The sequence below is a fragment of the Clytia hemisphaerica genome, unplaced genomic scaffold, assembly GCF_902728285.1.
Source record: "Clytia hemisphaerica strain Z4C2 unplaced genomic scaffold, Clytia hemisphaerica genome assembly, whole genome shotgun sequence".
Lineage (NCBI taxonomy): Eukaryota > Metazoa > Cnidaria > Hydrozoa > Leptothecata > Clytiidae > Clytia > Clytia hemisphaerica.
The window spans coordinates 2,677,519-2,689,970 of NW_027103595.1; the positions used below are offsets into that span (position 1 = coordinate 2,677,519).

The 12,452-nt window shown below is 40.9% G+C and overlaps 1 protein-coding gene across 1 annotated transcript; it reads right to left on the reverse strand.

The window, feature by feature from the left end:
- Positions 1-8: 8 nt before the first annotated feature.
- On the reverse strand, positions 9-8,561 carry LOC136801806 (uro-adherence factor A-like). Its single transcript, XM_067058472.1, has 5 exons — positions 6,050-8,561; positions 2,516-2,596; positions 1,339-1,674; positions 773-1,127; positions 9-79 (listed from the first exon to the last, which is right to left on the reverse strand). Exons 1-5 carry the CDS (start codon positions 8,336-8,338, stop codon positions 9-11), a joined length of 3,132 nt encoding a protein of 1,043 aa, XP_066914573.1. The 5' UTR covers positions 8,339-8,561.
- Between the last annotated feature and the right edge of the window lie 3,891 nt (positions 8,562-12,452).

The window sequence follows — 12,452 nt, forward strand, 5'->3', positions numbered from 1 at the left end:
GATTAAAATTATATCAATCTTTTAAGACGTCTGTAAACGGATGAATAATGTTCCACTAACGATGACGGTTGTGATTTACCTAAGCGAGTGGGAGAGGTTAGTAAAAAGCTCGAATTTATTTTCTGTCTCCCTAAAAACTATTTAGACGAAATGTATTTAATTTCGTTGAAGATTTTTAGTAAATAAAAAGCAATATACTGATTTTGGTCGAATAGAATGAATGAAGCCAAAACTCATAAAGCGGTTACAGAACATTGACAAAATAATATTTCTTTCCTCATTATTCCTTTTATGTGTTATGTGAGTGAGTGTTCGCCGTACAGGGATTTTTCTAAGATGGGGCCGTTTTTGTAAATGTAGATTGAGTTTCAAAGATGGTGTTCAGAGGGCGAAGCTCCTTAAAAAATCTTGAATATGTATAGTAGATAATATTAGTTATTTTTGCTTGTAAACGAGGTCAATATGTCTTTTCTATTTTGGATGAGTTTCAAAAATTCATCTTAGATCGAGTATTTTGGACGGTATTTGGACATAAAAAAGTACTCAGAAAAATCCCAGCTATATTTTGCGTACATCCTGTAACAGTTGCCCAAACAGGGCTGTGACAGGAAGTACAGTTGAAGCTCTCTAATTCAACGTCTTTCTATTTGAAACGCTTCATATATTTTTCGATAATATTAAAGCCACCGTCAACAAGAAACTATGGCTATGTCATTTCTCTTGAAAATCGAATTAGAGAGCATCAGCCGTATTAAAGCTTGAAGGAGCTTACTTTTCCAGTACAATATGCGACCTTTATCCAACGCTGCAATCCTCTGTTTGTAAACAAAACAAGAATGATTTCTCAACATATGTTTATCAAGGCGACACGTCCACTTGTTGCATTTGCGACAGGGTAGCGGTTGGTGGTAACCTTTATGCTTGGTTAGACAAGTATGAATGCAGAACTGTTTCGAATGTTCCAGTGAAGCTTCGTCGTATTCGTAATCATGTTGTTTTCGTAAATGATCTTTAAATTCTGTTTCTTCAACTTCATCCAGACATTCACAACATCGGAACAGTGTCGGTTGGGCGTGGACGTTTCGAAGAGAAGTGGATAACGTGTCGGCTCCTTGCCAATGTTTCGTCTACGGCAAAGATGAAACGAATAACTTAACGAATAACTTAACGGATATCGCTTTTAAAGATATTCTTAGACAAGGCAGAATTAACAAAGGAATTCATCAAAACTTGTGCTCGCAAAGCGCCGATATTTCTAATGACAAATCGAAAAAAAGTACAAATTCACAGTTCCATGCTTTGCCACAGAAATATATATGATATTAACCCTTAACATACCTTAAGACGGTTTAATTCTTCAATGTCGAACTCTACATTACCATGCTGACTCTTCATGTGGGATTTGATGTCACAAAACCAAGAGTTGCATTCGTAACATGGTAATGGTATATGGTCTGCACCATTGCCATGTTCTGTTGTACATACTTGAATAGCTTTCTGTTTTGAATATTCGAAGAGGGCTGCACGCTGGTTATAGTTGTGTTTCGTTTGTAAGTGGTCAATTATGTTTGTAGATTGCACTCTGCGACATTCTGGGCAGAACAGGTTTGAAGCCTCGACGTCTGAAGGTAGTTCGAATGTCTTTTTAGCTGGATGTGGTTTAGTTGGTGTCCCCTATAAAAGAAGAACGACCACAGTGCAAAGGTTAACGGCTACGGTGAGCAAGGTTGTGGGTTGGATCCCCAACCGGGTAATACCAACTTAGTAATTAGTACAAAAATAGTACTTGATGCCTCTCTGCTTGATACAATTAAAGAGAATGATCAAGGGTAAGTGGAGCAATGTTACATGTGTGCAATGTATCCTTTGAAATTGACGTTACCAATCAAGTTCAGATATACTTATAAACATTAAACTCGTTAAGGTCGCTACCCACTCAGCATTTTATGCTCGTCGAACAAGGCGCACGACTCGGGCGTTTTGGTCGCTGAACGCTTTTCTAATTCCACTGATCCAAAATAAAGGGGAGATATTCTGCACATTTTTTCTTTTTCCTATTGTTGACTTTTTTTACACACGGTACAAGAAAGTTAAATGTCTCATCTGATTGGCTGATTAAAAAAGAACAATAGGGAAGCTGCACAACTCACTGCAACTCAGCGAAAAAAGTTGAAAAGTTTCAACTCTTGTTGCGTTCAAAGCGACAGCCTTTGAAGGCTTGATTTATATAATTTATGCAATAATTAAGCCGTGCGCCTTGTTCGACGACCATAAAATGCTGAGTGGGTAGCGACCTTTAAAGGTTTTATTTTTACGTGAGTGTTACCGTTTCATAACAGACATATATTTCATATTAGGACGGTGTCTACCTATTATTACATTGCGCTGAATAAACTGACCAATCTTGCTCCACATCCTGGTCAATTCAATGTGAAAAGCTTGCAAAGTAAAATCGATGAGCAAGCAAACGATATCACTCTTATTTAAAAAAGAAACCTTTAAAATGGGCCCTTACCACTTCCGTGTGTGTTTCAGATGAGTTTTCCTGGTCAACATTTGAAGGTTGTGATTGAAGCCCACTTCCTTCGGTCACCAACTGTACAAAATATGAAGAAGTTAAAATGTTTAGAAAAATTCCATTGCTATAACAGATATTATAAATTGTTAACAAATTTCAGCCTTCACCAGTTTGAGGAGGGCAGATTCAAACACAAGAGTGATATCAATATTGACAAGTGATACTTTTATGGACCTACCTGGTTATGCATTTAACACATATATAATTGATATCTACGTGAGCGTGACTATTAAACAATCATTCGGAACACAAATAGTGACGATTTATTAAAATTAGTCGTTTGTTTCTTATGAAAAAACGTTTGGAAACCAAAATTTCATGCTCTTGAAATATTCTTTCATATTAAAGACTTCGTGAGCAAAAAACATATCTCATCAAAAAATTGAATAATTTGACTAAGAACATTGATGTATGCTTATTAATAGTGATTAAAGTTTTTTGAGCCAACAATTTTTTTTTTGCAAAAATCTGCTTGAGCCATCTTTTACCTATGATGGTACCCTACTTTCATGCAAAAAATCATTTTGATGATCCAATTTTTCCCGTTTTTTAGTCGTTTTTTGACCCAAATTGGGCCAAAAATTCTTTTTTTGTAAATCGGGCTCCGTCACATTCGAGGGTTTACGGTTACACATATTTGTGCAAAAAATTAGAAAAATCGAAAGAGCCAATATCGAGAAAAGTTAGTAACGAACGAACGAACAAACGAACAAACGGACGAACGGACAATGGTTAATTTATAGGACCTCCACAGGGGTAGGTCCAAAAAGAGTCAAATAAATAAACACCATAATGACAATGTGATTTACTGAAACAAGAGTGTCCACTAACTGAGACAGGGATGTATTTTCAGTCACACTCACTGAGGGAGGGGTGAACTCACACAGAGGGAGGGAGGGGTGTACTCACACTAAGGGAGGGGTGTACTCACACTGAGAGAGAGGTGTACTCACACAGAGGGAGGGGTGTACTCACACTATTGGAGGGGTGTGTACTCACACTAAGGGAGGGGGTGAGGGATGTACACACTCAGGGAGGGGTGTACTACGAGGGAGGGGTGTGTTACTCTCACTAAGGGAGGGGTGTACTCTACTAGGGAGTGGTGTGTACTCACACTAAGGGAGGGGTGTGTACTCTCACTAAGGGGGGTGTGTACTCACAAAGGGAGGGGTTGTACTCACACTAAGGGGGGTGTACTCCACAGAGGGAGGGTGTTTACTCACACAGAGGGAGGGGTGTACTCTCACTAAGAGAGGGGTGTACTCTTACTAAGGGAGGGGTGTACTCTTACTAAGGGAGTGGTGTACTCACACTAAGGGAGGGGTGTGTACTCTCACTAAGGGAGGTGGTGTACTCTCACTAAGGGAGGGGTGTACTCACACAGAGGGAGGGTGTACTCACACAGAGGGAGGGTGTACTCTCACTAAGAGAGGGGTGTACTCTTACTAAGGGAGGGGTGTACTCTTACTAAGGGAGAGGTGTACTCACACTAAGGGAGGGGTGTGTACTCGACTAAGGGAGGGGTGTACTCACACTAAGGGAGGGGTGTACTCACACTAAGGGAGGGGTGTGTACTCTCACTAAGGGAGGGGTGTACATACACTAAGGGAGGGGTGTACTCTTACTAAGTGAGGGGTGTGTACTCTCACTAAGGGAGGGGTGTACTCTTACTAAGGGAGGGGTGTACTCAGACAGAGGGAGGGGTGTGTACTCTTACTAAGGGAGGGGTGTACTCTTACTAAGGGAGGGGTGTACTCACACTAAGGGAGGGGTGTGTACTCACAGGGAGGGGTTGTACTCACACTAAGGGAGGGGTGTACTCACACTAAGGGAGGGTGTACTCACACTAAGGGAGGGTGTACTCTCACTAAGGAGGGGTGTCACACTAAGGGAGGGGTGTACTCTTACTAAGTGAGGGGTGTACTACAGGGAGGGGTGTGTACTCTCACTAAGGGAGGGGTGTACTCTCACTAAGGGAGGGGTGTACTCTCACTAAGGGAGGGGTGTACTCACACTAAGGGAGGGGTGTGTACTCTCACTAAGGGAGGGGGTGTACTCCTCACTAAGGGGGGGTGTGTACTCTCACTAAGGGAGGGGTTTACTCTCACTAAGGGAGGGGTGTACTCACACTAAGGGGGGGGGTGTTGTACTCTCACTGAGGGAGGGGTGTGTACTCTCACTAAGGGAGGGGTGTACTCACACTAAGGGAGGGGTGTACTCACACTAAGGGAGGGGTGTGTACTCTCACTAAGAGAGGGTTGTACTGTGTACTCTCACTAAGGGAGGGGTGTACTCTCACTAAGGCGGGAGGGGTGTACTGTCTTACTAAGGGAGGGGTGTGTCTCACTAAGGGAGGGTGTTCTTTACTAAGGGGGGGTGTCTCTACTAAGGGAGGGGTGTACTCACACTAAGGGGGGGTGTACTCTCACTGAGGGAGGGGTGTGTACTCTCACTAAGGGAGGGATGTACTCACACTAAGGGAGGGGTGTACTCACACTAAGGGAGGGGTGTGTACTCTCACTAAGAGAGGGGTGTACTCTCACTAAGGGAGGGGTGTACTCTCACTAAGGGAGGGGTGTACTCTTACTAAGGGAGGGGTGTACTGTCACTAAGGGAGGGTTGTACCTCTCACTAAGGGGTGTACCGGGAGGGGGTATGTACTCTTACTAAGGGAGGGGTTGTGTACTCTTACCCTTACTAGGGAGGGGTGTGTACTCTCACTAAGGGAGGGGTGTACTCTCACTAAGGGAGGGGTGTACTCACACTAAGGGAGGGGTGTGTACTCTCACTATGGGAGGGGTGTGTACTCTCACTAAGGGAGGGGTGTACTCTCACTAAGGGAGGGGTGTACTCTTACTAAGGGAGGGGTGTACTCACACTAAGGGGGGGGGTGTACTCTCACTGAGGGAGGGGTGTGTACTCTCACTAAGGGAGGGATGTACTCACACTAAGGGAGGGGTGTACTCACACTAAGGGAGGGGCGTGTACTCTTACAAAGGGAGTGGTGTACTCACACTATTGGAGGGGTGTGTACTCTCACTAAAGGAGGGGTGTACTCACACTAAGGGAGGGGTGTACTCACACTAAGGGAGTGGTGTGTACTCTTACTAAGGGAGGGGTGTACTCACACTAAGGGAGGGGTGTGTACTCTCACTAAGGGAGGGGTGTACTCATACTATGGGAGGGGTGTGTACTCACACTAAGGGAGGGGTGTACTCTTACTAAGGGAGGGGTGTGTACTCTCACTAAGGGAGGGGTGTACACTCACTGAGGGAGGGGTGTACTCCTACTGAGGGAGTGATGTACTCATACTGATGATGGTCTACTGTAACTGAGACAAGGGTGCACACTCACTGAAATAGTGGTGTCCACTCACTGAGGGAGGGGTATTCACTCGCTAAGGAAGGGGTGTGTTGATATATTGCCAATTTGTCTATAAATGTTGGACGTGCTAAAAAATCGTATACTCACTTTATTCGTTGATTCTTGAATGTTTTTAACAGATTGAGATTTCTTCAACGCGTTTTTTAATTGTGTACTTCTCCTCATAGTGTCAGTGAACTTGTTCCCAATTTGAGAAATTTTGAAAGAAATGGCTTCTTTGAGCTTCTCTTTCTTGGTTTTTGATTTTGCAAGTTCTTTCGAGGAAAGGTTTAATAAAGTAGTATGGACGTTCTTCAGTGTGTCTTTTTCTACCGAGGAATTCTCGACGACCAACGTTTCGTTATTCGTCGTAGGATTGTCGTTAGTTTTATCGATTCCACGTGGAAAGTCGTTAATTGAGTTTGCACGAAGCATAGACTTAGATCTGTCTGTCGAAATATCTTTTATAGATGAAGCTTCTTTGGTATTGATAGATTTGATTACAGTTTCAATATTTGTAGATTTAGTAATTTCAGTATCACGAGTATTTTCGCTTAGGTTTTCGTTTTCCGGTATGTTTTTTAAAAGGTTGTCGTTTTTCAGATATTTAGTTGGATTTTCGTCCTTACTTTTTTCACTTTTAAGGTGATCGGCTTTCAGTTTTTCGTTTTTCAAGCATTCGTTTTTGACAATGTTGGTATTCTGATCGTCGTCTTTTGGTAATTTGTTTTCAATTACGAATTCCACACCAGTCTCTTCGAGATGAACATCATTCACAGAATTATTGCAGGTAGAGAAATTTTCAGACTTCAAGTGGGACTTTTTACCACTAGGATTTACTTTCCTCTGGCAAATATTGTCCCTAATTTTGCGAGCCCAAAGCCACGACTTCTCTTTCCATGCATTACTCCGTTCAGTCAAAAAAGCAGGTTTAATTCCAATAATGTTTTCATTTTTGAACGAAACAGCGACGTCATTAGTTTCAACCATGGCCGAACCAAGATTTTCATGTGTAGCATTTTGAGGAAACTTCTCGTCCTCCACGCACACCTTTAGCGAGATCTGTTCATATTTATCAGTTCTTCTTTCAGGGGAATAAGTCTTTTTAATCCATAGTGGTCCTCTTGCTGAATGATCGTCATTAGATAAGTCCTTGGAATGCTCTTCAATTTTTGTGTTGAGTGACACGTTGTTCTCTTTAGACTTCGTTAATAGGACTTTCTCGCTTGACATTTCATTTGTGTTCTCTGGAGATTTCTCAATTTTTATCTCGTTTGATTGGTTGATCTCTTTAGGTTTCGTTAAACAGTCATTCTTGCTTGATGTTTCAATTAAACAAGTGTTCGTCTTATTTTTCGTCCAGTTTTCGTCGGCTGATTCGCTTATCTCCTTACGTTTAATCTCGGTTGACTTTTTAATGGTATTTCTTTCACTGGCGTCCATCACTCTTTCAGCCCTACCTGCTTTATTTATAAGAATGTCCGCTCTCTGTTTGTCATGCTTATCATTCGAGCTTTCATCTTCTTTACACATGACACAGTTAGTGTTTAAGTGCATCGAACACTTGCATGACGTATATATTGGAATCTTTTTCCGGCATTTGGATATTCCGTCTCTTTTGGTCGATAAACTAACAGATTTGCTTGACGTTGCTTTCAAAGTCTTAACCTTGGGTGCAGATTTTTCATCGTTTTTGGTTGATGAATTATCAGACTTGTTTGACGTTGGAGTAGAAACACTTTCCTTGCATTCGAGTTTTCCAGCACTCTTAGTTGATGAATTCAAAGATTCGTTTGAGGTCACCTCTTCGCATTCAGGTTTTCTATCACTTTTCGAGTTAACAGATTCGTTTGTCGTTGCTTTCGAAACTTTTTCCCTGAGTTCTGATTTTCCGTCGCTTTTTGAAGATGATGAATTACCAGATCTGCATGAAGTTGCTCCATTTTCTTTGCATTTGGGGTCACTGTTACATATATCATTGTTGATATTCTTATTGGTCGATACTGCCATATAAGAAGAGTTTTCCTTTCGTTTTGAATCATCCACAAAATTGTTCTGGGATTTTGTTTCGTGTGTTGAAAAAGACTTGTAGTTCTGTTGTCGCCATCTTTCAGAAGATTCATAGGCTGAGTGGTTAATCCAAGGAGGGCGCGTGAAGGATGAAGGGCGGGGATAACGAGGTCTCTCCCATCTTTGGGGCGGTGGTTGAGATTGAGGGGGACGGTGGTATGCATAATGATTGCTTTCGTAATATGGGTATCGAATTGCCCAGGGCGGTGGACCATTCTGATATGGGCGTGGATGATGGGATCGCGAGGCGGCACGATAACGGGGTTGGCACGAGTGATTTCTTTGTGTTGCTCCGTAGTAAACGTCGGCATCTTCGTCCTGGAACATTGTAGAATGATTGTATTTTGGTTAGAAAATTTCTTTGCAACTTGATGTTGCAGGAACGAGTCTTAAACGGCAGTTACGTCTTTTTATTCATACGAGTGAATCCATATTAGGTATTTTAGATTTAGAGCAATACGGCTTCAACTGATTTAACTTTAACTGGATTTTCTGTATAACATGCGTCTTCTTTCGATCATATATTTCTTTTTTATTAGTTTTAATATTCTTTGCTATAACGAAACGTAGAGATAATCATATACATTTTGATATTAGTCAATCAATCACCCACGAGGCATGAAAATAAACAGAATCAGAAGAGCTGGCCAATTTACAAATAATCATAAATCTACAGACATAGGTACCAAAGTCCCGGTGTGACCCCCATTTTCACTGGATAAATTAACAAGAATATTGGCCCCTACGAAGAAAACGACCTGCATGTTTTCTATTGTTAACCAGGCACGACGGAAGCTTTTTATATCTGGTACGGCGAATGAGGAAATTTAAGTGATTTTATGGCGATTTGACCGACAAAGAGGAAAACTTCGGGTATTTTTGTGAAAATCTGGTACGGCGGCCGCCGTACCTGCCGTACCCGTTGCGTCGTGCCTGTTAACCCCCACACTCTGGTTAGTTAGGACGTATCTAGATTAAAAAAAATCAAATTTACGATCAATAGCACCCATTGTCATTGAATTTGTCATTTGGATTATTGAGAGTGGTTTCCAACTGGTAGCAAGAAAGAGTGCAAAGTAAACTGAAGTTGATTTTAAGAATCTGTATTCCTTGAAGAGTCGTTGACTTTTATCTTCTTCTACCCTGTCTCAAAAGTTTTCACCAGGTCACTGAGACAGGGGTGTATAGAGGTCATGATGAGGATAACTCTCCGACAAGCAATTAGCAGACATAAATTATATTCAAATTAAAGAAGGATTTGCTAAGAAGAGGCTTGGTTCGAATTGGACAGCTGTCTGTATATATAAAACAATCTGTACAAAAATAGACTCATAGAGTTCTGGCCATACAGGGCCATACCTTAAGGGAACTTATTTTGGCGGGAACCTATTTTGGCGAATGGGTTGGAATAAATCTCAAAACTTAATAAGCGGGGGGGGGGGGGTTGGAACAAAAATCTCCTGGGTGGAAAATTTTTGAAAAGTAGGCTAATACAGCTGAATTAGGACAAAAAAGGGAACTTTCAAAAACATTTTCCCAAAAATTAATAAGCGTGGGGTTGGAATAAGAATGTCCTGGGTGGAAAATTTTCGAAAAATTAATAAGCGGGGGGGGGGACGGCTATTAAGTACCCGAGAGTAAATTCGCCAAATCCGCCAAAATTAGTTCCCTTAAGGTATGTGTACACCTTTTTTCCGATTTTTTGTCAAAAAAAAATTTTTCAGTCAAAGTGGAAGAAAAGTTACTGGATTTCATTTTGGTAAAATCGCGATCTTAAAATCTTTTTTTGATCCAGAGTTATAACCATTTAAATTTCAAAACAAAGTTCGTCTTATGATGGATTATTTACTCAAATAATTGTCTCTTTCGGAAACAACAAAGACAAAAGAGAGAATTCAGCTGATGTTTATTCTCACCTCTATTGAATAGTAATATTTTTGACACATTTCACTGATTACTCAAATAAACAGCAATCATCTCGTTAAAAATTTCAAATTTATGTAGAAAAAAACGAAATTTTACCACACCATACTACTTTTAACGAAGTTAAAGTCACCCATAGCATTTAGATATCGACTTCATTCTTTTTTTATGAGTCTGCTAAATCGCGTGCCACGCGTGCCAGCGTGCTATGCGTGCCATGCGTGCCAACGTGCCATCCAAATTTGGCGTGCCATTAAAACTTCGGCGTGCCATCCGAATTTCGGCGTGCCATCCGAATTTTGGCGTGCCATCCGAATTTTGGCGTGCCATCCGAATTTTGGCGTGCCATCCGAATTTCGGCGTGCCATCTGAATTTCGGCGTGCCATCCGAATTTCGGCATGCCATCCGAATTTTGGCGTGCCATCCGAATTTTGGCGTGCCATTCAAATTTCGGCGTGCTCGTCCGAATTTTTACCGAAATTTCGGTAAAGCTTGGGTGAGAAGATGACACAAATTGGACCCCCCCCCCCAATATGGACCCCATTGTGGACCCCAATATGGACTCCCTCAAAATTAGTGGGAAAGCATTTTCAAGGTTATTTTATGTAATGACACTTAAATTATGTAAATAATGGCATTATCACAAAATATGAGGTGTATACACCAATTTACAACAAGATGTTTTCTCATGCTCAATAGGATGCTGGCGGTGCAAATGGATATAGATTGTCATGCAATGAAAACATTAAATGCTCCAAGAGAGCTGTTTTAGAGATATGAAAATTGTAGTACTTTTATTATTATTTTATTAATTTCATTTTTATATGAATAGAGCATTACATAACTTTAAAGGTTTTGAAGGAGATACACGTGTTTCTTCCACGCGAAAGGCAGTAGTCTACCTGTCATTTTCTTTACAAAGCAAAATATCATTTTCAGCTTTATATATAATATATGTTTAGATACTTAGCGTTATGCTTTTTTCTTGAGCATATGGTAATTTAAGCTGAGGCTGGACATATGCTTAATATGCTTAATTTTCTATTGTTCTAAAACAATAAATCCATTGTATTCGAGCCAGAATCCCAGCTTTGTTATGCTTATACGCGTTATGCTTATAAATAAAAAACGTGTAGTGTACTTTTGGATACTTAAGAAATTGCCAAAATTGAGGGTGAATTATTCTTAACATGTTCTTACTTTTTTGTACTTGACTATTTTACAAACATGAGAAATAATCATATTGAGAGTTTTGGACTTTTGAGTTTCATCCTGATATTCTTATAGAAGATATTCTTATATAAAAAAGCGTTTATCTTAAATGCTCCAAACAACGTTAAACTACGTATCCGAGAGTAGATTAAATGACATAGTAATGATGTTTCTATGTCACGAATAGGTAACTGCTCAACCTCGTCCCCGTGTATCCCAGGCTTTATTTACGTTACTGATTGACGCCAGAGAATATCCTGATAATGCGCAGGGAACGAGGTTGGTAACTGCTTTGACGTTAAAATCTACTCTCATACGCAGATCTTTCTTCACCCCTGTCTACGCTACTGTTCTAAAAAATTGAAAAAGCTTTTCATTCTGAAACCTTTTGAAAAAGTTTTTTCTGGAATTTTTTTTTTTTGAAAACCTAAAACTTCAAAATGGCCAAAAAGCTCATGAGTTTACGGTTACCGTTTTTGCCTTTTTAAATCAAGTGGTCAGGAGCTGTAGCCAAAAATAAGGAGCTTAGTTAAATAGTTGTCCAAGGGCTAAAGTAATTTTCAGAAGTCATCATTTTTCTTGACTTTTTCTTTTTCTTACTCCGCTCACTTGCCGTACCTTAACCCGTGTAAGAGACCGTAGTAAGTGTATATTTCAAAATATCGCCTAACAATTAATGTTTCATGGAAAATAAAGACTCTGAAAATTTGAAAAAGTACGCAAAATTTGGTTGTCACGCCAAAACTTGGATGGCACGCCGGAATTTGGTTGGCACGCCGGAATTTGGTTGGCACGCCAAAACTTGGATGGCACGCCGGAATTTGGATGGCACGCCAAAATTTGGTTGGCACGCCAAAATTTGGATGGCACGCCAAAACTTGGATGGCACGCCAAATTTGGATGGCACGCCAAAATTTGGATGGCACGCCAAAATTTGGATGGCACGCCAAAATTTGGATGGCACGCCAAAATTTGGATGGCACGCCAAAATTTGGATGGCACGCCAAAATTTGGATGGCACGCCAAAATTTGGATGGCACGCCAAAATTTGGATGGCACGCCGGAATTTGGATGGCACGTAGGCACGCTGGCACGCCAAGACACGTTGGCACTCTAGCATGTTGGCACGCCAAGACAGTTGGCACGCTGGCACGTTGGCACGCCAAGACAGTTGGCACGAAGGCACGCATGGCACGCTGGCACGCCTAAAAACCGATGGCACGCTGGCACGCGTGGCACGCGATTTAGCAGACTCTTTTTTTATGAGATTCCCAAAAGATCAAACTTAAAAAGTGTCTTAGGATT